The following is a 27,465-nucleotide window of genomic DNA, read 5'->3' on the forward strand; positions in this document are numbered from 1 at the left end:
AAAAGACAGAGGAAGGGATGAAGAGAGTAAGAAAGAGGTAGGGAGAGAGAGAGGGAAATAGATTTTTTTGGGGCCAACTTTTTTGCTTTATATCACTTTTGGGACCAACCCTTCAAATAGCTATTTTTAAATGCTGAAAGAGATTCTACAGTGGTACAAATAACATCACTGGTATGCCTCAACAAACATTACCTCTGAAGCCATTGTAAGAAGAGAAGCATGTTACTTTATGGTAGTAAAAACTCAAGAATCTGGTAAAATAAAAATTATTTTTATTCTCACAGGTGGCCAGAGAGAGGAGTGAAGTTACCAGGCAACTGGACGGCACTGTGATTGGACCATATGACTGATTGTTTGGGAAAGGGGGAAAACATTTACTTTTAGTTAGGTGAAAACCACAGGAATCTTCAGGGTTGGTATTCAAGAAAACTATTCTTTGAGGAATCTACCTGCCTTGGAGTTTTCCTGCTATGGATGTATTACTTGGAACCCAGATACTAAGTAGTAGAAGACCTTCTCAAGTTTGAAAAGAGAGCGGGGGAGTGGGGAATAGGCAATTTTTCTACTATAGACCTATGGATATTTTTATTGTACCAGTGGCTTGATATAATAGTGTGTGGGACACTAATGTAATATGTGAGCAGCAGTGGGCTACGAGCCAGAATGACAAATTACGCTTGCCACCGTGGCTCATAAGTTCTTGCGGGACCAGCGCAATTTTGCTGCTGCACTTGTGGAGGTAGCAAAATTGCGCACGGAACCACAGGTAAAACCTCACCAAAATACGGGTGCAATTTTGCTACCTCCACAGGTACAGCAGCAAAATCGCGCTGGTCCCGCAAGAACTTACGAGCCACGGCGGTGAGTGCAATTTAGCGTTCCGGCTCATAGCCCATCGCTGTATGTGGGACTCTAATGTAATAGTGTAGGGGAATGACAATAAAGTACAATTAGCTCATCTGGTCGTGTTTCATGTCTGGTTTACCTGGGAAGGCTGATGCCGGCACTCAAAATTAAATGGGATCCTCTGCCCTCCAAGGATTGCATATCCCTTGGTGAGCAATTGAGAATCTCTGTTTCAAAAGGCAGCTTGAAAGCAGCTCAAGACTAAATAATTGAACTGCTCTTTGAAATTGCAGTGCCTACAATTTCACAACAAAATGCAACTCATATTGAGTCCCTTAGCCTAATTATGGGGTAAGAAAATATGGCTCATGAATGTTTTGACCCTGAATCTACACTACAATTATATTTGTTCACTGATATTACTACTACTTCTGCTGTTGATTGTATAAAAATACTAGCAAAACCTGGAAATTCAAATAAGGCAAGAAAAATAAAATTATTCTATAAGGAGACTCTATGTCTACAGTATAGAATCAAAGTTTAAATCTTCTAATTAATCCTTGTCATTTCCCACCCATTTCTAATGGAAAAATAAAAATCAGACATTTATTTCATAGTGAGTAAATTATTATGTTAAAGCCAACTTCCTCAAAGTTGACTTTGATACCTTTTGTTGCAAATTAACATTATAATGCTATGGAGAGAGAGAAAGATAGTGCCAACATTTAATTTCTTTGCAAGTTAATGAGTTGTAGTTCTAACCAATTATCAAGGTGAGGTAAAATGGAACAAATAAAAACAAACAGGAAAACCTGTGAATAAAATGCATTACAACCTAATTAGGAATACTGTATAAAGTAGAAAACAGCAAAAACAGAAAACTGATATTTATGCAAAAGAGATGAAAAGTCTGTCAGCAGACAGTAAAATAAGCCAACTGATTCATTTTTAAAAGGTCCCTAATGATTTACTGTGCAATGAAAAAAAAAACAACAACATTCCAGATGAAGAAAAAAGACGTGTTTATTTACAATTCAAAAATCTAAACTGGCCAATACCATCATGAGACTCAACGATAAAATCATTTTAAAAAATGAACAAGCTTTCAGTTCCTTAGAACTATGTTCCTTTATCAGAGGGAAGAAGTAGAAAAAAATTAAAGTAGTCCCATTGTGCCCAAAAATGTCTGCAGATACAGATAAAATACAGTATATGCCTTTTTTCCCTTCATCAGTCCTTCCTCTGCCCTCCTGTAAATTTATTTATTTTATGTATTAGATTTGTATGCTGCCCGTCCGAAAATTCCAAAGAATTACATATAGACAATTCTTTTTATAAAATAAAGTAAAAGATGTAATATTAACAATAGTTATTGAATAGTACCAATTATTGAATAGTACCAATAATGTTATAAATAGATGATACTAATGACACATCTGCAGACAAACAATCAAGCTTACAGAGCACCAAAGACTCAACAGTTCAACTTTGAACTGCAGATACAGTAGTCCCTACCTGTCGCTGGTGTTACATTCCAGACCTGGCCGCGATAGGTGAAATCCGCGATGGGGAATTTATCGACTGATAGTACTTATTTAAGTATTTATATTGTAATTGTTTGGTAAGTTTTCATTGTTTTAAGTGTTTATAAACCCTTCCCACACAGTATTTATTTTAGATACAGTATTTAAATACAGTATTTACAATTTTAGATTTTTTTTTTTTTGAAAAACCTGCCGATCGAGTTCGGCGGGCTGTTTAAATCTGCCGATCGACTTCCTCAGAAACCCGCGATGAAGTGAAGCCGCAGTAGGTGAAGCGCGGTATAGCGAGGGACTACTGTATTCTCTTCCTTCTTGGGGGGGAGATACATACTCTTAAAATAATTGCAGAACAGAAAGAACATTGCTTGAATCATAAAGTATAAAAATACAAAGTTAATATATTAAAACTAGATAGCTCTGAAACTAAGCAAAGTTCAGAATACAAATTTACTAACTTTACCACAGATTAACTCAAACTTGGCAACTTTAAGGTGAGAATGTCAACTCCCAGAATTCTCCACCTAGCAGCCAGGCTGGATAATTCTGGGAGTTCTTAAAGTTGTCAAGCTTGAAAATTGAAAGAAAGAGAATTGAAAGTTCTTTCTTGTTTTTAACGCATGTTTTATTTTCAGTATATTCATTTTCTGTTATCAATGTTCTCATTTACCATCAGTTAAAAAATGTAAATGTAAATAATACTGTATGAATGAATCAATAAAAATGTGCATATAAATTTATTTTAAAAATTGTTCTCTTTTCCAGGCAATTTGCTTAATGGATTTGAAATTCAGAATTAATTTTCATGTTATGTGGGCAATCCAAATTTATTACATAGTCCCATCTCCCATTTAAATTAAGAAAGTGTTTAGTATGTAACGCCATACTAAATAAACAATATTTATTTATTTATTGGATTTATATGCCACACCTCTCCAAATATCCTTCTGTGTTAGTTTATTTCTAATTATCAGATATTAAAACCAAAATCACATCCTCATATCATATTTACAGTCTTAGCAGTCTCACCACTACTGAATTGGGGAGGAAGGGATTTATAACTGGCAAGGATTTTTTTTTTTCTTGACATCTACAGTGTTTTCCATTCCTGCTCATCTTCCCAATATTTTAATCCAATCTATCTGGGCAAAATATAGCATAGCAAATGGAGGATTAGCATAAAGGATGGCACGCTGAAAGGAAGAATTGAAGAGCTGTTTCGGGATCATGCCAGAATTGCCGTTTAAAAAAATTTTTTTTTTAAAATTATTATTATTATTATTATTATTATTATTATTATTATTATTATTATTATGTCAATACAACACAGAAAACGAGATCACTATGCTGGATTTCGTATTTCATCACCAGTCAGGCACTTCCCAAGCACCTAGGACTGCATGATGTAGCGGCGAATTATGTTTGCCGATCCCAGTAAAGCGGCCTTTTGCAATTGACAGATGGAGATTTTGTCAATTCCGATGGTTTTCAAATGTCCGCTGAAATCCTTTGGCACTGCGCCCAGCGTGCCAAGTACACTGGGACCACTTTCACGGGCTTATGCCAGAGTCGTTGCAGCTCGATTTTTAGATCTTCGTATTTCACTAATTTCTCTAGCTGCTTCTCAATTCTGCTGTCCCCTGGGATTGTGATGTCGGTGATCTATACTTTCTTTTCTTTCTTTCATTATTATTATTATTATTATTATTATTATTATTATTATTATTATTATTATTATTATTATTATTATTTAGATTTGTTTGCCTCCCGTCTCCGAAGACTCGAAACAGCTCACAGCAAACAACATAAAACAGTGAATACAAAGACAAATCTAATTAATTAAAAACTACATAAGCTAAAAAAACCCAATATATTAAAAATCAAACAAATTCGAATCGCAGCCATACATCACATTTATTGGTCAGGGGGTCTAGATCTAATTTCCCCAAGCCTGGCAACATAAGTGAGTCTTAAGATTCTTATGAAAGGCGATGAGGGTAGTACGAATCTCTGGGGGGAACTGATTCCAGAGAGCTGGGACCCCCACAAAGAAGGCTCTTCCCTTCGGCCCCACCAATTTTAAAATATTAAAATTAACAGAAAGTACTAGAAGATTCAACCTGGACTCCGCTTTTAAAATTAACGAGCTTTTAATAAAAATCAGAACAAGGAAATATTGCTTAGTCAAACCATCTCTGGGGAAAATGAGGTTACCACATGAGAACATTTTCTTACTGTTTATTTATTAAAAATGCCTGATACATGAGAGGCTTGCAGGTGCATTCTTGCTGTGCCAGTATTTTCTATTTCTATGACATGAAGGCAGAAAAGTATCGGCACTCGTTCCATCGCTCAATGACTGGAATAAAGCACAGGCAGGAAATCCCAGGACTTGAATGTTTCAGAAGTTTTAATTTTGAAACATTCTGCAAGGTTGATGGATTTTCTAAAGGATCTGTTTCAAATACTTACATAAGAAACTTACTTTCTTCTTGGGGAAACAGACACAGACAATATAATTCACAAGAAGGGTTAATGCTTAGCAATAAACAACAATACTGGGCAATAACACTGTGTAGTGTACAATTTTTGATTGGTTACCAGAAATGCCCCCTTCGCCACAGCCAAAAGATATCGGTCGAGGAGGACGCTCAAGGTGCGGACCTTCTTTGAGGGGGTCAACAGTCCCCCCCCCCAGGGTAATAGACGGACGGATGGAAGTGTCCTTGGGAGGCAGAACCCAAGCCACTCCATCTTGTCGGGGTTGAGTTTGAGCCTGTTAGCACCCATCCAGACCCATAATGCAAATTTCATACCAGATCTTTCACCCAGATTAAAAAGATTTCACACTCCCTATAGAGATTTTCAGTTTCCATGTCATGGTTGTCCCAAAGGTGGTTTTTCAAGAAGGATCTAGACTTTCTGGTTTTTCTTTGAATACGTTTTGCTTCTCATCCAAGAAGCTTTTTCAGTTCCGAGTTGAATTTAGAAGCTTCCAATTTATTACAGAATTAAGTCAAAAAAGAGAGCTCTAACAAATATTTATTTATTTTGTGAATGGCTGCCCAATCACTTTCAGTGACTCTGGATGGCTTGCAAAAATAAAAAACCCAATATACAAACAATAAAAAACAATAAACCATCTCCACCCCTCCTGGTGACAACAATGAATCAAATAAGCCACTTGGTGGGCTCCAATCTGACTCTGGGCTTTCCAGGTTCATTGGCAAAACCAGGTCTTCAGGGCCTTGTGAAAATGTGTAATAGCAAGAAAGTGGAGTGGGAAGGAAACAATCAAATCTCTGCAGGGGGAGGGAGTATATTAACAGAGTTTGTCAAATTTTGAAATCAAAACTAAATACTAAATCAAAACTGGAATACTGTGTTCAGTTCTGGAGACCTCACCTACAAAAAGATATTGACAAAATTGAACGGGTCCAAAGACGGGCTACAAGAATGGTGGAAGGTCTTAAGCATAAAACGTATCAGGAAAGACTTAATGAACTCAATCTGTATAGTCTGGAGGACAGAAGGAAAAGGGGGGACATGATCGAAACATTTAAATATATTAAAGGGTTAAACAAGGTCCAGGAGGGAAGTGTTTTTAAAAGGAAAGTGAACACAAGAACAAGGGGACACAATCTGAAGTTAGTTGGGGGAAAGATCAAAAGCAACATGAGAAAATATTATTTTACTGAAAGAGTAGTAGATCCTTGGAACAAACTTCCAGCAGACGTTGTAGATAAATCCACAGTAACTGAATTTAAACATGCCTGGGATAAACATATATCCATCCTAAGATAAAATACAGAAAATAGTATAAGGGCAGACTAGATGGACCCGGAGGTCTTTTTCTGCCATCAGACTTCTATGTTTCTATGTTTCAGACTTCTATATTGAAAGCATCATTAAAACAGGTAATAGTTGATCAGTCCCTGTTATTCAATAGACAGAAGGAATGGTTGACCAGATAAGATGCAATTTGAGAAGTTGGATAGTTGGATAGGAAGATAAGGAAACGAATGATAATAAATAACCATGATTTAAAACCAAAAAGTGATATTGTCAAACTAAAGGGGATAGAGGAGTCCTCCAGGTGAAACAAATTATGGAAGAAGAAAAACAGTGACTGAATGACTATATTAAGGAAACATAAGAATCCTGAAGGAAATTGATCAAATAAAATTATTGAAAGCAACAAAAGTAAAGGCTGAATATGGGGAAAAAAACAAAAACAGATTTCTTAATTGAAGGAACAAGCTAATACATAGTCAATATTTGAAGGCTATGGAAAGAAAAGCTAATAAAATACCCTCAAACACAGGAGTCTTTAAAAAATCTGAAAGCTTTATTTTAGCAGCTCAGCAAGCTGCTAATGGCATGAAGGCAAAAATTTAACATGTAACCAATATTAAATATCATTTTTATAGTGGAAAGGATGAAACAACTGACCATTTGAACAGTGAAATCTCAAAAATTCACTACAAGCAGCATCATGACTGAGTTGCCAGAATTATTCATTGGAAACGTTGCCAGAGGTTTGGATTAGAATATACTAAAAAATACTGGGATCATCAAGTAGAGGTTTTAGAAAGTAAGCGGATTCAGATCTTATGGGATTCAGATCTTATGGGATTCAGATCTTATGCATCCTTCTTTATAACACGCCTGACATAACTTATTGAAAATAAGAACATCTGATTCATTGAGGTTGCTAAGATCAAAATTGAATGCTTATGAAAAAAGAAATCCATTGTTATGACCTATAATGATTGGAGCCCTTGGTGTACCTAAAAGACTTCTTCAGTATCTGAAAATGTGGAATTTATCTGGGCTGAACATCCTAAATGTTACAAAAAATAGCACTCTTCTCGGAACTGCCTATATTCTAAGATGCTACCTTAATAATTCTATAATTATTAAGTTTCCACCATCCCTTTGGCTGTGAATATAACTGTAGATTACCTCTATGTAATACCCATGCCAGAACCTTGGAAAGGATTCTAAAAACATCTAATTCAGTATAAATATCTGGCTCACTGTGCAACGAACCATAATAATAATACATTATTGAAATATTAACCTATTTGGATATTTAACAATTGTGATTTTGTGTTTACCTGTAGAAAAGAAAATCATCTAAAACAACTTACCACACAAAGATATTGTCCTTACAATTTCATTTATACAGCATCAGCAACACTCATGTACAACTTTTCCCAGTTTTTTATAAGAGTATAAGACTATAGTTCCACTTTTAACGTGTTTAAGCATTCACTTTTATTTCAGTATTTTCAGAATAATCAGATTATCATAATTCCTTTGGTTTGTTTAGAAGAAATTTAACAAGCTGTGCTAGGACTTCATCGTTAAAACCTTTCACGTCATTATTTTCTACTGATTCATACAAGGGCTTACTTTCAGTGCCCCAACAAATGTTCCTTCTTGGATTATTTTGGTCAGCTTCAACAGTTAAAGCCAAGGTGTTTAGCTGGTAACAAAAAAAGGCAAAGTATCTCCCTTCGAAAATCACAGCCTGAGATACAAAGGGTCGAGTCACATCGTCCTCACTCCAGAATCCTGAGAAAAAAGAAAACTAATTTAACATACACATTTTCCTACCAACAAAATAATAATAATGATAATGATGATAATGATGATAATAATAATAATAATAATAATAATAATAATAATTATTATTATTATTATTATTATTATTATTATTTTCAAAAGCATTGCAAATTAAGGTCTCTGGCATATTAGAAACATAGAAACATAGAAGTCTGACGGCAGAAAAAGACCTCATGGTCCATCTAGTCTGCCCTTATACTATTTTCTGTATTTTATCTTAGGATGGATATATGTTTATCCCAGGCATGTTTAAATTCAGTTACTGTGGATTTATCTACCACATCTGCTGGAAGTTTGTTCCAAGGATCTACTACTCTTTCAGTAAAATAATATTTTCTCATGTTGCTTTTGATCTTTCCCCCAACTAACTTCAGATTGTGTCCCCTTGTTCTTGTGTTCACTTTCCTTTTAAAAACACTTCCCTCCTGGACCTTATTTAACCCTTTAATATATTTAAATGTTTAGATCATGTCCCCCCTTTTCCTTCTGTCCTCCAGACTATACAGATTTGAGTTCATTAAGTCTTTCCTGATACGTTTTATGCTTAAGACCTTCCACCATTCTTGTAGCCCGTCTTTGGACCCGTTCAATTTTGTCAATATCTTTTTGTAGGTGAGGTCTCCAGAACTGAACACAGTATTCCAAATGTGGTCTCACCAGCATTCTATATAGTGGGATCATAATCTCCCTCTTCCTGCTTGTTATACCTCTAGCTATGCAGCCAAGCATCCTACTTGCTTTCCCTACCGCCTGACTGCACTGTTCACCCATTTTGAGACTGTCAGAAATCACTACAGGTACCCCTAAATCCTTTTCTTTTGAAGTATTTGCCAACACTGAACTGCCAATACAATACTCAGATTGAGGATTCCTTTTCCCCAAGTGCATTATTTTACATTTGGAAACATTAAACTGCAGTTTCCATTGCTTAGACCATTTATCTAGTAAAGCTAAATCATTTACCATATTACAGACGCCTCCAGGAATATCAACCCTATTGCACACTTTAGAGTCATCGGCAAATAGGCAAACCTTCCCTACCAAACCTTCCCCTATGTCACTCACAAATATATTAAAAAGAATAGGACCCAGAACAGATCCTTGTGGCACACCGCTTGTAACCTGACTCTGCTCAGAATACTCGCCATTAACAATAACTCTCTGATGTCTACGCTTCAGCCAGCTGCAAATCCATTGAACTATCCAGGGATTAAGTCCAATCTTCACTAATTTATCTATCAGCTCTTTATGTGGAACCGTATCAAAGGCTTTGCTGAAGTCCAGGTAGGCAATATCCACGGCACCACCTTCATCCAACACCTTTGTGACATAGTCAAAGAAATCAATGAGATTAGTCTGACATGATTTACCTTCAGTAAAGCCATGCTGATTTGGGTCTAATAAGTTATTGTTTTTTAGGTGCTGATTTATCCTCTTTTTGAGTAGAGTCTCCATCATTTTAACTACAACTGATATTGGACTGGATGGCTAAAAAAGTGTTTTAAGCTAACAAGGACATGACTGAAGAATACAAGTACAATTTATCAAAGCCAAATTTCTGCTTGGATCACGTAGCTGCTGCCACCTGCAGGTGCCAGTAAACAAAATGTATTTAACAAGCTGCAGGCTTGTTATGGCTTTCTGAAGTTGCAGTGATCAAAGTCATTCTGCAGTGCAAGATGACCACACAGTACAAAGTATTACTGTTGCTTCAAGGAGAAACAGCTGCAAAATTGGAAACCAGTTTCCAAATTGGTAGAAGTAAAGGTTCAAGATATGTTCCTGATTTCAGTCGTTATGTGTCACAGATCAGCATAATATATTTCTCCAACACGTATGACAATGCTCAGAAATTCATTTACAGATTTCCAAATGCGAAGACTAAAGTGTTTAGTGGCATCATTTTCTAAAAGTTCAATTTGTAAATGAATTTAGCATTTTCTGGGATAACTGTAAGGATTTGTTGAATTGTCTTCAATAGATAGCATAAATCAATAAAAGTACAGATATGTTTACGTTTAATTACTGACAAGGATGGACAAAATGTTTCCATTAAAGAACAACTAATGCATTTTTGGAGTATAAGACATACCTTTTCCCTTCTAAAAGAGGCTGAAAATTTGGGTGGGTCTTATACTCTGAATGTATCTTTTTTTTAGCTTTTTTCCCCAGCCCTAACAAGATGCTAATGATCTTCCCGGCTTGCAGAATTTTTTCATTGCTATTCCTAACTTTTCCCCCCAGCTTTTGCAGGTGTATTTTCATTGCTATTCCCTCTGAATATTTTCAGCCATAACAAGGGGATAAAATGATTTACTGAAATGATTTACTGAAACTGACCTGACTAAGGACGCTAGCCAGATGAATACCTGGTAGGTAGATTTTTAAATTATTATTATTATTATTATTAATTAGATTTGTATACCGCCCCTCTCCGTAGACTCCCCCAAAACTAAGGTGCGTCTTATAGCGACTGTTCTTCTCCTCTTCTTCCTCCTCCTCCTCCTCCCATCCAAATTCCAAGCTTTTATTTCTTTCCTAATGGTTTTGCATGCATTATTTGCTTTTATATTGATTCCTATGCGAAAAATTGCTTCTACTTAAGAATGTTTCTACTTAGAACCTGGTCACAGAACGAATTAAGTTCTTAAGTAGAGGTACTACTGTACTTTGAATTTGAAACAGATTGTTCTCATCTTAGTAGGAATGTCCCAAATCTGCTCTGAACATTCTGGTATAAGAAGAATGTAACAAGCTTGAAGCATTTCCAATAGAGTCAGAAGACTATCAGCTAACTTCCAATAAAGCTAGAACATGAGATTTTGGGATGGGAATGAGAAAAATCTCAAGCTCAAACCAGGATATATCAGACTTAAACTGTCCAGATATTTGATAATTTTAAAGAACTTTTTAATTACCTTGGTACATTGCTTGTGCTCCAGTCCATGCAAAGAGACTTGCAACTGCATTGGCTCGATATGGAACATCAATCTGATCAGTGAGATTCAATTTTATAAGTCTTTCTCTTTTCAGTCTGTAAGGGAGTAAATGAAATTGGGTGTGCCCATAGCAGCATGGATCTGGTATTTGAGAACCTAAACCCAAAAGAGATTGTTTTATAACATTTTTTATTCAAGGTCAGAAAATCATAAGCACATTGATTGCCTATTGCAATCGTAGTTGATAGCAATTCAAACAGACAAGTTGTTAAAATACCATCCCTGTCCTAATGTTTCCTTCTTATTAGTATCCATCTCGTACTATGGGTACTAATAAAAAGGGAAACATTATATCTATGTATACTACCAATATGTTCTTGATAAACAAACAAATAAATTTCAATTTCATACTCATGTACTTAAATTAATCTTCCAAAACCATATTAACAAGCTCATAAATGTTAAGTCAAAAAAGATATATAGAATGACAGCTTTGCCATCAATAGAGATGGCTAAATTGGCTGCTTTAACTAAAGAAAAGTATAGAACCAACATTGTCCTCTACAGTGGTACCTCTACTTAAGAATGCCTCTACTTAAGAACTTTTCTAGATAAGAACTGGGTGTTCAAGATTTTTTTGCCTCTTCTTAAGAACCATTTTCTACTCAAGAACCCGAGCCCAGAGAAATTTCCCAGGAAATTTGAGAGCGGCACAAAGGCCCGGCCAGTTTCCTTCTATTCTCCCTTTAATCCCGGCCATCTCGGGCTTTTCTGGGCTGCCAGAGGAGCCTTTCAGTGGTGCTTAAGGAGGCAGTCCAGAGCGAACAAAGCATTTTGTTGTCTCCTAGAGCGTCTGGATGCGGAAAGGCAAAAAGGGGTGCTTCACCTTGGCGGAATCAACTCAGCTTCAGCAAACCGAGGAGTCATCACAGCAAAGGAAAGGCACCGGCTACAAAGCGAGAGAGCAAGACAAGAGGGGAACCCTTCAGCGTGGGAAGGAAGAGGAAACAGATAGCAGGAGCAACAGCCATCTTTTGGTCAACGAAGCGGGAGGTTCCCCCCCTTGACTGTCTGGGTTTCTCTCTCTGGCGCAGTGTATGGGAGGCAGCCTCACGCCGGATGTGCTCATGTTCCTCCTCGCCACCTCAGAGTCCCCCTTTCTTTTTTTTAAGCCTTAAAGTTTTGGATTTTTTTGATTCCACTCCCCTTCTTCCTTCGGCAGTGACTGTCCTCTTCCTCCTCTTCTTCCTCCTCCCACCTAAATTCCGAGCTTTTATTTCTTTCCAAATGGGTTTGCACACATTATTTGCCTTTACATTGATTCCTATGGGAAAAATTGCTTCTACTTACAAACTTTTCTACTTAAGAACCTGGTCACGGAGCGAATTAAGTTCTTAAGTAGAGGTACCACTGTACTTAGAAACTTTTGGACTTTGTGCTTGTGTGAAAAAAAGGAAACTTTGATTTTTCATTTTGTTGATTAAATAGTTTTGTTGTTATAGAAATGGCTAGTATATAGTCTCAAGCAGAAATAAAAAGTTGAGCCTATAGTGGTAGTCCTCGACTTACAACAAACAGTTCATTCAGTGATCAAAGTTACAACAGCACTGAAAAAAGTTATTTATGACTGTTTTTCATACGTATAACAACCGTTGCAGCATTCCCATAATCATGTGATCAAAATTCAGACAGTTGGCAACTGACCCATATATTTTTTCATTTTTTAAAATATATATTTATTAATTTTTTTCATTTTTTAAAAAAAGTACATGACTCATATATATGATGGTTGTAATGTCCTGGAGTCATGTATCATTTTTTGCGTCCTTCTGACAGCAAAGTCAATGCCTTATTTTACTAAATTAATGCAATTTTTTTTTCTTTTCCCTTTTAATCTTCCTTTTTTTCTCATTTATGTTTGTATGTTATATTTTTGTAAAGAAATAAAAATTTGGATTACAAAAAAAGATACAATGACACAATAGTCTTACCTATAAATATTTTGTTATCATATTGTCGTTTGAACAATGGAAGTTTATCAGGTGATTGCTTGATAAAAGGAATATCTCCAGGGCCCAGGTAATCAAGAGGCTCAAACTTAAAAAAAGAAAAACTGTCCATTAAAACAAAATGATTTACAACTTGTTTCTTTCATCATACAGAAAGCACTTAAATAATGAATCATCTCTTATTTGCCATTTAAACTTTAAGTATTAATACTTGTTGGAAAGGTACAATGAGACAGAATTCCCTACAAAGAGACAGATACTTGTAGATACTTGTATCTTAAGAAATAGTGGAATTAAAAATCCATAGTTCCCCATGTTATTATACTGACTGAAATTCTAGGAGTTCCCAGTATATCAGCAGGGTAGCCACTGGAGAAAAACTAATGAGAAATAAAATACAGTGGTACCTCAAGATACGAACCCCTCGTCTTACGAACAACTCGTGATACGAACCCGGGGTTCAGAAAAATGTTGCCTCTTCTTACGAACTTTTTTCGAGTTACGAACCGGCGTTTGGAGACAACTGGGAAGCCGCGCGGCTGTTTTAAAAGGTGACAGCCGGGCGGCGGGGCTTCCCAGAAGCCTCCCGAACGCCGGTTCGTAATTCGAAAAAAGTTCGTAAGAAGAGGCAACATTTTTCTGAACCCCGGGTTCGGTTCGGGAGGTTGCTGGGAAGCCCCGCCGCCCGGCTGTCACCTTTTAAAACAGCCACGCGGCTTCCCAGCTGTCTCCCGAATCCAAACGCGGAAGTTTGGGTTTGGCGTTTGGCTTCCGGAGACAGCTGGGAAGCGGCGCGGCTGTTTTAAAAGGTGACAGCCGGGCGGCGGGGCTTCCCAGCAACCTCCCGAACCAAACCCGGGGTTCAGAAAAATGTTGCCTCTTCTTACGAACTTTTTTCGAGTTACGAACCGGCGTTCGGGAGGCTTCTGGGAAGCCCCGCCGCCCGGCTGTCACCTTTTAAAACAGCCGCGCGGCTTCCCAGCAGTCGCGGAACGCCGTTTTTTTTGCGGGGGGGTTTTTTGGTTGCACGGATTAATTGATGTTACATTGTTTCCTATGGGAAACAATGTTTCGTCTTACGAACCTTTCGTCTTACGAACCTTCTCCTTGCACCAATTAAGTTCGTATCATGAGGTATTACTGTATATATATAATGATGTGTGCCCCAGATCAACAGAAGAAAGTAAGCTCATAAAAAATATGTACAATGTTCTCTGCCCCTCATGGCTCAGGTTCTCCTTTCTATGATACGTGACCTTAACTTTACCTACAATGAATTGGAAAATACCTTGAATCACAAATGAATTCAATTTTGTTTCTGCCATTTGGATTACAATGGCATTCTACCCTCTTCTGATCAAGACTGTTGAGGTTAACTGAGAGACACCAACATCTCTGCTGCTTCCCATCTCTGCCCCCACCCACTTTTTGAAATTGCCATTCTCTCGCACTCTAAAAATACAAAATGTGCAAGACCTGAACGATGCTAGCCTCACCCATCTTTTTTCCCATTAGACCTTAGGTTAGAATGAAAAAGATAGCAAAGAATCAGGAATAACTATATCAATCTCCACTTTTTTCTGCACTGGTCAGGTGATAGGCCCTTATTCAAGCTATGACAGTACAGTACTTCTGTGGGATTAGAAGTGCAGCTGCCTTTCGCCTGTTTCCTGCTCCAAAGCACAAAGCAACTCTTTCTGCTCAAGCTAAGGGGTCATGTATAGTGCTTGGGCAAGACAGGCAAGCTGTTGTCTTCCTATTAGACATTTTGTATAAGGGGAAAGGTCGAGGAGGTGTTACAACAAATGACCTAGAATTTGACATCTCAATATAGACTAAAATTTAAAATAGCAGAGACCTAACAATCAAGATGAACTCTGAAGATACCATAAAGAATACCCATAATGTGGCTGCATTATGCACTATATACTAAACCTGGAATAAATGACAACAATGGGTATCATGAGTACAGTAAGTATTTCTGGAAATTTTTTAAAGAAGGCATTTTTGGATCCAAAATCCTCCCCTACAAGGAAAACTATTCACTACACACCTCTGAAGTTTCACTATGCTGACTATGCATTTTTACTTGCAAGTGTGGTTGCATCTTCAATGGAATGTTGAGTTCATATACTGTAAAATGATTTATCTATCATTTATTTTGAGGATGTGAAAATGAAGCATAATGGAAGTTTAAACCAAACAATAAAAATAAATGGTTCAGAAAAAGAGATAGGAAATATTCCAATGTGCATCTACCTGCATGTAAAATATTTCTTGGAAAACCTTTTTTGACTGCAATATGACTTACATTTCTTCTGCAACTCACAAATAAACCAGTCTTAGTATGCCCTTAAATACTCTGGTGTTAAAAAAAAATTTCTCCTTATTCTGGCACCATTTAAACAGCCTAAAATATTTAACATCTGTTAGGTTTTGACTAGAAGTCATGTGACTAAAATGTTATGAAAGATAACAGAAGGACAAGGATTAGTAATGGCAGCAGGAAGTTTTATTGCAATAAGGCTGGCAATGTGATTACCAGCTCTAAGAAGGGACCACTCACTTTATTTCCTTTCCCCCCTACACTTAGATAGTAACTGATGAGGGATTACAGGACCAGGATTTCTGTTCTTAAATATTCTAAACATCTGTCCCCATTTCAGTTTTATTCAGATTTCAGCTATCAGCAGTTTATGAAATTCTACTATATTTTTACTACTTCCTAATTTTACTCAAATACTTTTTGCAAAACTCTATTAAAGAGAAAAATTGATCAGCTATAGAGGAGCAGAGGAAAGCAAACTGACAAATCTTCTGCAAACACCAATATCAATTATTTATCTAATAACTGTTGCTTAAACAAAAGTATTTGTACCTCTGAAAGTTGTTTTCTTATACGAATCTGACAGCGTGGCTTATCATCAATCTGAAATCTGAACGGATCAATCCTACCTCGCCGGTGTCCTCGTGGAACTACTGTCTCCCCACGCAACCAGTAGAAATGTATATCTGGCTGAAAGTCTGAAACAGTAAGACTATGTCAAATTAGGAGCTTCCCATAGATAATAAAGAGACAGATGACTTGAATACCCATTCACATCCCATATTAAAGGGATTAATATTTTGGACCATACATTAGACAAATTGCCTATTGGTATCCTTATATTAAAACAACATATTTCATATGCATATATACAATTCAGACCTCTATTTGAACAAAACAGTACAACTGGGATCTGCCAACGTGGATCTGATACGATTTTAATTTTCTTTTCCTTACGTCTTTCTGTCTACTTCTAGCATATGGTGTTTTTTTACCATTCTGTAGTTTATATTTTGACATGGCCTCATCAATCAATACCATTCACAGTAAATATTTCACCCCATTCACTCAGAAAGATGCCTGCGATACTTTTTTAAAAATTTCTTTACTATACATCAAGTAATTACATTCATATAAAGCAAGCATAATAAAAATAAACATCAAAAGTATCTTGCTTTGACTTCAATCTAAATATTTGCTGCCAATGCCTGCCAGTCTAAACTTCCATATTTTTATTCTCAACTTTCCTTTTCCTTCTTCTCCCCATCCTACTTTCTTTTAACTTTCTCTCCTCCTTCCTTCTCCAACCTCTCCGCTTCCTCTCTCCTCCTACCTTTTTACTTCCACTGCTTCTTTCTATACCTTCCCTTGAGTGAAGTTTGCAAAAAATGGTTTTAAATATATTGGGGTTTTAGAATTTAAATGATATGCTTTTAGCATTGTAGTTTTTAATATGTCTTAATATTGGATTTTCTCAGATATTTTGTATTTATGTGTTGTGAGCTGCCCTGAGTCCCAGGAGAAGGGTGGCATAAAAATGAAATCAATCAATCAATCAATCAATCAATCAATCAAATAAGTAAGTAAATAAATAAATATACTGCTCAAAAAAATAAAGGGAACACTCAAATAACACATCCTAGATCTGAATGAATGAAATATTCTCACTGAATATTCCATTTGCACAACTATTCCATTTGCACAACAGTATGTGAAATTGTCAGTGTTGCTTCCTAAATGGACAGTTTGATTTCACAGAAGTTTGATTTACTTGAAGCTATATTCTGTTTTTTAAGTGTTCCCTTTATTATTATTTCTTTGAGCAGTGTACTAAAAATCGTTTTACTACAACAGCCTGGCAGTAAATATTTCAGCCCCTTCACTCAAAATGAAAGATGTCTGTGATTCCTATAATGACACTTTTCACTGTTCGTTTAAGGAAGGATTAAGAGAGAGACACCGGCACACACCGACGGAAGAGGAACCCAGGGCTGGGTTGAGATAAGCCAGGTGGGCTGCCAGCTTTGGCACCAAGTGGGCAATGAAAGGCGCTGGCCCCTGTTCGTTTTGGCGGAAGAGTTTGGGGGGCTTCTTGCGCTGGTAATAACTCTCCTGGAGGATGATTTCGCAGACAAGGGAGCGGAGCTCAGCCAAATCCAGACCGCCTTCCTTCAAGTCTTCTTCGCTTGCTGATACCGAAACGGGCAGTCCTGGCACGAAGACGGTCTTCGTAAAATGTTGGTACCAGCGGTCTGCATTTAAGGCCCACGTCTGCGGGTAGACCACATACTTGCGGCGCTGCCGTTTCCCGTAGATGGCCAATTTCTCCTCCACCGTAGGAGCGTCGTGAATACTTTTATAGTATTCCTCCCGGCGCCGGAGTTTGGCTATTTTACTCTTGGCGGTCAGCGAAGCCACCACAGGCGGGTAAAGAGAGGCGGCGGGGTCGTCAGAAGGTGTCGCGGAGGCCTCGCTGTGCAGCAACTGCCCCAATCGAGCCCCCGGCAGCCGCGGCCAACATCTGAAAACCGCCATCTTGCCGGCGGAAGATGGAACCGGGAAAAAAAAAAACCGCTTCCGCCACCGCAGATTGGCCACTGGTGCTCACGTGATCCATTTCTCTCGGTGGCCGCCCTCTTTAGGGGGCATCAGAAAGGCACGCCCGGCGTGTGGCTGCGCAGGCGCGGAACCGCCTGACAACCCCGCCGCGTCCTACATTTGAATTGCAACCGCGGGGAAAGAAACGGAAGAGGCGAGTGACGGACGCTCGTCTCCAAGGAAGCCCAAAGGATTTCCCTTTAAATTTTTTTTACTTCCGTCCCCTGTCCTAATTTTTCTCTTTTATTAGTATCATGTATATAAATATTTTATATCTTTGTATACCCACAATACATACTTGACAAAACAAACAAATAAAAAAAATAGTATTATGTATATAAATATTGTTGTACCTTTCTATACCACCAATACATACTTGACAAAACAAATAGATTAAAAAAAAAATGTATACTTGACACATGTTTAGTTTTTAACCTTTGCATTTAAAATTTTTTAAGCAGCCTAAAAATTTAAAATAATACAGAATACAGTTAGTCAAAAGCAAAAGAAAAAAAGTGATATTGATTTAAGTAAGTTTTAAGACGATTGATGACAGTGTTCCCTCTAATTTTTTGGGGGGGTGGGCGGAAAAGTATAGTTTTGAGTGGCAGTCCCTTCGGGACTGGGTGGCACAGAAATAATAAATAAATAAACAAACAAACAAACAAATAAAAAACCCACCCTGTTTTGCCTCAGAGAATTTCAAAATAAAATACTGTACTGTGTGTCTATAACAGTGAGCTCATAATAGGGCAACTCTATCAATATCAAAATGCCACTTAAATAGTTGAGCTAGTTTCAAACTAGATTTTGATTTTCTTTCTCTCTTCCTTACTCCCATTCTTTTTCTTTCTCTTTTCCTTCCTCTCTTTTTTCTATCTGTTTCTCTCTCTTCCTCTCTTCCTCTCTCTCTCCTTCCCTCTCACTCTTTCCCTCTCGGCTTCTGGGCAGGTTTGGAAAACTCTGAGTTGATGATGATTTTTAAGTGAGCGATTGCTCACTGCTCAGCTTAGAGGGAACTATGGATTGAGAGATCTGAGGAGAAATGTGAAATATTGGTTATTATTAGCTGTAAACTTTGAAAAGCAAATATATAAATAAATAATATTCTCATGGGACATTAGTGAAACAGAACTTAATCTATTAGAAAATGTGGATTGATGAATGTTGCAAATAAACAGCAAAGGAAATTAAAGGACCAAGCTAAGCCATCTATTACTTTTTCTATCTTAAAGAGATATTTGAAATAGGAATTGAAATATTAATAACTAATTAAAAATGGAGATTACCAAAATGTGAATACAAAAGACCAATTAAAAATGATTCTGTATGAAAGCTACAAGAAATTCTGGACAATTCCTCTTTAAGATTTACAAAGTGAGCTATGAAAAGAATGATTTAATGGTCAGGATTATGCGTACATAAGTGCACTGGTGTGCTTTTCGTCCCCTGTCCAATTGTTTTTCCTTTCTTTCACCTATCATATATATTCTCTTCCTTTCATATATCCTCTCCTCTAAGTTCACTTTTACCCTTATATATTTTTCTATTTTTCTTCTTATGTATTTGTGTATTGGACAAATGAATAAATAAATAAATTAAATAATTAAATAAACAAATAAATAATAAGAAGAAATATAATGCTGGACTATTTGACCAGGAATAAACTATTTGTTTGATATTTGTGGTAACTCCTAATTGATTTTTCACAGAACTAGGATTAAAAGATGATTTCTGGATTGTGTATAGGTAAAAGACTGACAAGAAGATGTTTTTTTATTTGTAACTGTAAAAGAGGGTGAAAAGTTAGAATATTAGTTTATGTTTGGCGTGATGAATGTTGGAAACCTTCTTTATTACTGTCCTTGTTGCCTTTTTCTTTTGTATTTTTTTCTGCATCTTCTGATTTTTTTTTCTTCCGGCTTAGTTTTTACTACATGTTTATTAAAAACTTCAATGCAATTACTGTACTGTATTAGCAAAAGCACCCATAATGATACACTTCTATTTTATTTGCAAAGAATATATAAAAAATACAGATATCAGGCACTAGGTGTCGCTGTTTTATCACTAAGAATTTATATAACTAACAAATTAAGAATGGGCTTTGAGTTGTGCTCCCAATTTCACTGCAGAATATACTGTGATTCTAAAGAACACAATGAAGCTTTTAAGTGGTATTAAGTGTCAGTGAAATCAGTGAGATGCCCATCAGTGTTTATATGAGAAAATACCAAGTTGTTCTTTCTTCCTGAAAGCTTGAGCATTGCATGTTTTATTTCTTTCTCCTATGAGCTTGCAGGGAAAGATTACGATCAAGCCTTTTTTCATACCAGAAGAATAAGTTTTTAAAGAAATCTGCTGTTCTGTGCAACTTACATTAAAAATACCTAAAAATGAGGATTTTGTTATTGCCTGCTGGCTTTACCATTCACAAGTCATATTAGCGGATAAAACCTCTGCAAATGGAAACATAATTCTGAATTCTAAATTTTGGGTGAAACAATAAGAATACATTTTCACTTTTCCCAGAACTCTTTGAATAAAAGCAGATATTTTACACTTTGCCTTATTCTGTATGAACAAATTCAAGAATAAAATATCACTTTCTTTATTGTACAAAAGCATCTTTAAACAAAAATATAATTCACTCTCATTAAAGTTAGATCAAAATCCTTTATTATGTTCAGTGACCAAATATAGGCATACTTTAACAACAATATTACAGGATGGGGGAGAGGGGAAGGGGACACATGTTCTGCAATTTACCAAATGTAAGGATAAAGAAGAGGAAAAGCTGTTAAAAGAGTGATGTATCAGACTCTTTCAAATAGGTAAGACAAAGGGAATTGCAATAAGTGTTTGTTAAGTAAGTATATTATATTAAGTAAGTATATTACTGAATGATAAGCCTAGTAAAGTATTAAACTACTAATATGTTAGAACATTTAGATACCATAAATAAAAATGTAATAAAATACAAAAGTATAAGTACAATAATAAAATTCTTTGTAGGATACTTTGAGTACAATTGATAATGCTTAATATAATTTAGAATTATATGAATATAGAAATATACACTGCTCAAAAAAATAAAAGGAACACTTAAACAACACAATATAACTCCAAGTAAATCAAACTTCTGTGAAATCAAACTGTCCACTTAGGAAGCAACACTGATTGACAATTTCACATGCTGTTGTGCACATTCAACTTTGTAAAGAACAAAGTATTCAATGAGAATATTTCATTCATTCAAATCTAGGGTGCGTTATTGAGTGTTTCCTTTATTTTTTTGAGCAGTATATATTTCTATGCTGCCCTGAGTCAGTTGAAAAGGGCAGCATAGAAATCAAATAAATAAATGAATAGATAGATAGATAGATAGATAGATAGATAGATAGATAGATAGATAGGAGAAATTAAGAGGAGAGAAAGAAAAATAAAATGGCTCCAGCAGTTTGAGTTATTAGGTTGAATCTGAAATTAACTGTTGCCTAGTTGTGGGGCTTCCTAGATTCACCAATGTTTCTACAACGCTCTGTGGCCTGCACTGACTGCCGATCAGTTTCCGGTCAAAATTCAAAGTGTTGGTTATGACCTTTAAAGCCCTACATGGCAATGGACCAGAGTACCTCCGGAACCACCTGCTACCGCACGAATCCCAGTGACCGATAAGGTCCCACAGTGTTGGTCTTCTCCGGGTCCTGTCGACTAAACAATGTCTTTTGGCGGGCCCCAGAGGAAAAGCCTTCTCTGTGGCGGCCCCGGCCCTCTGGAATCAATTCCCCCCCGGAGATTAGAACAGCCCCCACCCTCCTTGTCTTTTGCAAATTACTCAAGACCCACCTATATCGCCAGGCATGGGAGAACTGAGACACCTCCCCCAGGCTTTTATATTTTATGTTTGGTATGTATGTGTTGTATGGTTTTAATTGTTGGGGTTTTATATATTTTTTCTTATATATCTAATATTAGATTTGTTTACTGTTATATTGTTTTTATTATTGTTGTGAGCCGCCCCGAGTCTTCGGAGAGGGGCGGCATACAAATCTAATAAATTGAATTGAATTGAATTGAATTTAACAGATGCAATGCCAAATTCAGCAATAATATGGGTGAGATCAAAATTTTAGATTGAAAAGAGTACATACAGAAATTGTTCTGCCCATCATTTGCAGTAAACTGGGATTCATAATGTTTCAAAGCTCCTTGCAAACTTACAGTAAAGAAAGACATGCATTATTTTGAGGTCCACATTGTCACAAAAAAGCACATGAGATGTTGGCATACATGCCATAATGAAGCATAATATTAAAATTATTTATTTATTAGAGTTGGAAAGGACCCTGTAGGTCCTCTAGTCCAACCTCCTGCTCAGACAGGAGTCCCTATACCATTTTTGACAAATAGCAGTCCAATCTCCCCTTGAAAATCTCAAGTGTTGAAGTGCTTACAACCTCTTCAGGCAAGCTGTTCCACTGGTTGATTGTTCTCACTGTCAGAAAATTTCCCCTTATTTTCAGGTTGAATCTCTTTTTGGTCAGCTTCCACCCATTATTCTTAGTCACCTTCTGGTGCTTTGGAAAATAGCCTAACCCCCTCTACTATGTGGTATCTATGTGGAACACTGTTATCATGTCTCCTCTGGTCCTTCTCTTTGCTAGAGCCACAGTATGATAGTAAGATATGGAAATTCAAGGCGTAGGACAGTAATGGCGAACCTATGGCACAGGTGCCACAGGTGGAACGCGGAGCCATATCTGCTGGCACGCGATCTGTTGTTCTAGCTCAGCTCCAATGCGCATGTATGTTCCGGCCAGCTGATTTTTGGCTCACACAGAGGCTCTGGGAGGGCATTTTTGGCTTCCAGAGAGCCTCCAGGGGGATGGGGGAGATTGTTTTTACCCTCCTTTGGCTCCAGGGAAACATAGAAGACTGACGGCAGAAAAAGACCTCATGATCCATCTAGTCTGCTCTTATACTATTTTCTGTATTTTATCTTAGGATGGATATATGTTTATCCCAGGCATGTTTAAATTCAGTTACTATGGATTTATCAACCACGTCTGCTGGAAGTTTGTTCCAAGGATCTACTACTCTTTCAGTAAAATAATATTTTCTCACGTTGTTTTTGATCTTTCCCCCAACTAACTTCAGATTGTGTCCCCTTGTCCTTGTGTTCACTTTCCTATTAAAAACACTTCCCTCCTGGACCTTATTTAACCCTTTAACATATTTAAATGTTTCGATCATGTGCCCCCTTTTCCTTCTGTCCTCCAGAGCCTTTGGAGTCTGGGGAGGGCAAAACACAAGCCTATTGGGCCCACCAGAAGTTGGGAAACAGGCTGTTTTCAACCTCCAGAGGGTCTCCAAGGGGTGGGGGAGGCTGTTTTCACCCTCCCCAAGCATTGAATTATGGGTGTGGGCACTCGTGCATGTGCAATACCAGACGCAGATGCTTTTTCAGCACCTGAGGGAAAAAAGGTTCGCCATCCCTGGCGTAGGAAATATTTCTCACAAATGCCTTTGAGGGAGCATAATATAACCATCCATTAATGGCTGCCATTACCCCTTTCCCCTCAGATCTTATGTTTTACATTATTTTCCTCACATGCAAAGGACTGCGCCGGCCTCAAAAGTCACCTTTATTTCCAAGAAGGTCTCTGGACTCCACATACAGCCAAGAAGTATTCTTAGAAAATAAAATTGGTGGGTGGGTAGGTGGCTGCAGCCCAGAACTTTGTTTTGGAGTGTATTCGTTAGTTAGATGGGGGGGGGGGAGACCAAAGTAAATGGGGACTAGAGAGAACATTCTGGAGAAAGTGGTGAAGAACAAAGCAAATTATTTGCTTTCTATCCAATTGAAGTTTGAGACTAATCAGGATCCGTGGCCCCAATTCCATGTTATTGTCTCAGAATTTCAAATACTCTCCCACCAGGACAGCAATTTTATTTTCCAAACAATTTCATTTCAAATAGGAAAAAAAAGAGCGAGTGAGTGTGTTAGGACAATTACCTGGACTGTTGAACAAAGACAATTAACTTGAAATAAACATGCCGTTGGTTTCAAGATATACTGTAGCTACAGCTAACTTTGGCAAGGTTTAGGGTACTGTAACTTTCCCCAAACTCTTGGTGGCCTACAGATTGGACTGACGATCACACTGGTTGGCTGAAGATGCTCAGAGATTTCTCCCCAACGCATTTGGAGGGCTCCTCATTGGGGAAGGTGGAGAATATTGATTTCCAATTACTGCCTTGTAGCTACGCAAAATAGGAACATTTGGCGTTATGAGTAAATTCACTCCCTGCCAGAAACGAACTTCCCTTGGAGCTTTATAATCTAACATTTCTCCAAAAGCCTTCCCTAGAATTCTACTGTAGATCAGTTTAGTTCCAGAAACAGTTCTGCCAGAAAACAGAACGTTAGCCCAACAGCTGATTTCTATTAATAAAGTTCATTTAAAAAAAACCCTACATTTATAGTGCTTGTTAAAAATCATGTAAAATCAGAAACCTCACATAAATGCATGTTCACTTTTGAAAGATGATAAGAGTCTGAAAGCTAGGCAAAGTGTAAGTGATTGCAACAGATACCGGTAAATCTAGATCTACATATGCAAAGAAGGATGTATCCATAAATAAGAAGCAGCATCCAACTTTGTACCTATAATAATGATTAAACTAATCCAAAATGAAATGAATCTCAATCCAGTCAACCAGTGAGGGCAATTCCAGGCCAAGTGAGGACGTATTCTAAATTCCATAAGCAGCCACTGAAAGCAGATGTGCACATCTGTCTCACTGATACATGGAGGAGCTTGTCTCAACATTCCCTTTAATTTCAAGCCAATTTTGATGGATGGATAGAGTGAGAAACAGCTCTGAGGAGGTTAGTTGGCAAGTTCTACGAGATATGTAGAATCTGCTGAAAAATGTGATTTATTAGTAAAATGAACCTCTGAATATCTTTCCATTACTGCAAGAAATTAAAGTGAATGCCCATATTTCTTTCACCCTTGTTTTATTGTTGAGGGAAAGTGACAGGCCCAAGATATCAGTGAATCCCTCCTCATATCTCGCCTCCTTCCTCATACCTCACTGTGGTCAGTAAGGGCCTACAAATTTGGCCTTCTCCAGGTCCCGTCCACCAAACAATGTTGGTTGGCGGGACCTCAGGGAAGAGCCTTCTCTGTGGTGGCTCTGACCCTATGGAATCAACTGCCCCAGAGATTTGCATTATCTCCCCCTTACCGGTTTTCTGGAAAGCTGTTAAAACCTGGCTTTTCCGGCAGGCCTGGAATTAAGATTGATTGTTAGTATGTATGGTTTTTCATTATATACACGATTTTAGAGATGTTTTTACTGTTTTTTACTTGTATTGTATTTATAACCGTTGTTAGCCGCTCAGAGTCCATTTCAGAGTGAGCGGCATATAAATGCAATAAATAAATAAAATAAAATAAATCAATCAATCTCATGACTGGGAATTTGAATCCTCATCATCTTCCAGTCATGGTCCAAATGCTCTAGCCACCACTATTGATTGCTGGGAAGATCCAATGTAACACTCGCTAAGTTTTGCTAATCAGAATGATTTAATCAATATTGCACCCCCTAACAAAAGAACTTGAGGTAGAAAAAAGGTAATTATGAATAATTAACACAGCATTTCCAGAGAGAAAATTTATTTATTTATTTATTTATTTATTTATTTATCCATTCATTCATTCATTCATTCATTCATTCATTCATTCATTCATTCATTCATTTGATTTTATGTGCCGCCCTTCTCCTTAGACTCAGGGCAGCTTACATGTTAGCAATAGCACTTTTTAACAGAGTCAGCATATTTCCCTCACAATCCGGGTCCTCATTTTACCCACCTCAGAAGGATGGAAGGCTGAGTCAACCTTGAGCGGGTGATGAGATTTGAACCACGGACCTACAGATCTACAGTCAGCTTCAGTGACCTGCAGTACAGCACTCTAGCTGCTGCACCGCCCCGACTCAAATGGGTAACATGCTCTTATGTTCCCCTTTGCTGAACTGGGTGTGGGCATGGCCAGTGCGTGAGTCATCCAGCTTGCGGGCTGGGAATTTAAACATTTTACTTTTCCTCCTCACCTGAAAAGAACTCTGTTCCAACTGCCACTTGGCTTATATTAACACACACTGATGCTAAGGAATTACACATTCTATATATTTTTTCAAGCTTTAAGTGTCAATGTATCAAGCCCATTCGTAACTACTCATTAATTTTCAAATTTTAACTATCAATTTATCAAGCCCAATCACATAGTTTTGTAGCGAAGCACAGGTGTCCAGCTACTATTATGTGTGTATGTGTATGTATGTGTGTATGTATGTATGTGTATATGCATATGGTAAAAATCCTGCCCCCATCTCCAAAAAACAGAAGGAATATAAAATCTAAATTGCTTAATGAAATCCTGATGCTACTTAAGGTAATTTGAGAAATTGATAACATATTGCTTGAAATGACAGGATAAAATTTTGTTGTCAAAAACTGAGAAGTGACTTAGGTGATGGGTGGGATCCTTCAGTATTTGTTTAGAAATACTGAATTAGTTTTGATTTTTTTAAAAAAGTGTCCCTGGAAACTAAATATATCGTGATTAAAAGCACATGTTTCTAAATTGATGTCCTGGAAAAATCCCAACTGCCTTAATGTCATGCAGCCTAATTTAATTCTTGTTAATCGTAGCGTTTGCCAAAAACCCATGATGGTGGTGTGAGGTTTGGAGGCAGTGACTGAGAGGTTTGTGGTTGTATCTCAAGTAAGAAATACAATTGCCCCTTCTCAATATCAAAACAGACATCTTCATTCCTTACAAGAAACTATTAGACATGGGTCATAGTTTTATAACAGCTTTCTTACAATTTTATAGATTTCTGTGATGTGATATCTCATTCCTTTCATGAAATCTCATACCTCATGTAGCCGAAAACGTCATCTCTTCTTGCAGGGCTGATTTAGACATTCAGGAAAAGCATTTCTCCTGCAAGCTCTTTCGTAAAGCTCTGAAGACCTACCTCTGCCGGCGGGCATGGGGGCCGTGAGCAACAAGATTATCTCCGGCTGATGTTGTGAATGATTGTATTGGAGTCTCCGGAGAGGGGCGGCATACAAATCTAATAAATTGAATTGAATTGAATTGGATAAATGTGGATGACTGTGTATGTGGTATTTTAGAATTGTGCTAATTTTGTATATTTCTTTTAAAATACAGTGATCAGTGTTCCCTCTAATTTTTGGGGGGTGGGTGGGCGGAAAAGTATAGTGTCTGAGCGGCAGTCCCTTCGGGATTGGGCGGCACAGAGAAAATAAATAAATAAATAGATAGATAGATAGATAGATAGATAGATAGATAGATAGATAGATAAACAAAAAAAAAACAAATAAATAAAAAACCCACCCTGTTTTGCCTCAGAGAATTTCAAAATAAAATACTGTACTGTGTGTCTATAACAGTGAGCTCATAATAGGGCAACTCTATCAATATCAAAATGCCACTTAAATAGTTGAGCTAGTTTCAAACTAGATTTTG

At 37.3% G+C, this 27,465-nt stretch overlaps 1 protein-coding gene across 1 annotated transcript; it reads right to left on the reverse strand.

Moving 5' to 3' along the window:
* Window positions 1-6,714: 6,714 nt before the first annotated feature.
* MRPS30 (mitochondrial ribosomal protein S30) lies at window positions 6,715-17,983 on the reverse strand. The gene is made up of 5 exons (XM_070743372.1): window positions 17,263-17,983; window positions 15,845-15,990; window positions 12,949-13,054; window positions 10,937-11,113; window positions 6,715-7,967 (listed from the first exon to the last, which is right to left on the reverse strand). The coding sequence occupies exons 1-5, from the start codon at window positions 17,825-17,827 to the stop codon at window positions 7,699-7,701; spliced, it is 1,263 nt and encodes a 420-aa protein (XP_070599473.1). The 5' UTR covers window positions 17,828-17,983; the 3' UTR covers window positions 6,715-7,698.
* Between the last annotated feature and the right edge of the window lie 9,482 nt (window positions 17,984-27,465).

This window comes from Erythrolamprus reginae, chromosome 2 (genome assembly GCF_031021105.1).
Source record: "Erythrolamprus reginae isolate rEryReg1 chromosome 2, rEryReg1.hap1, whole genome shotgun sequence".
NCBI lineage: Eukaryota > Metazoa > Chordata > Lepidosauria > Squamata > Dipsadidae > Erythrolamprus > Erythrolamprus reginae.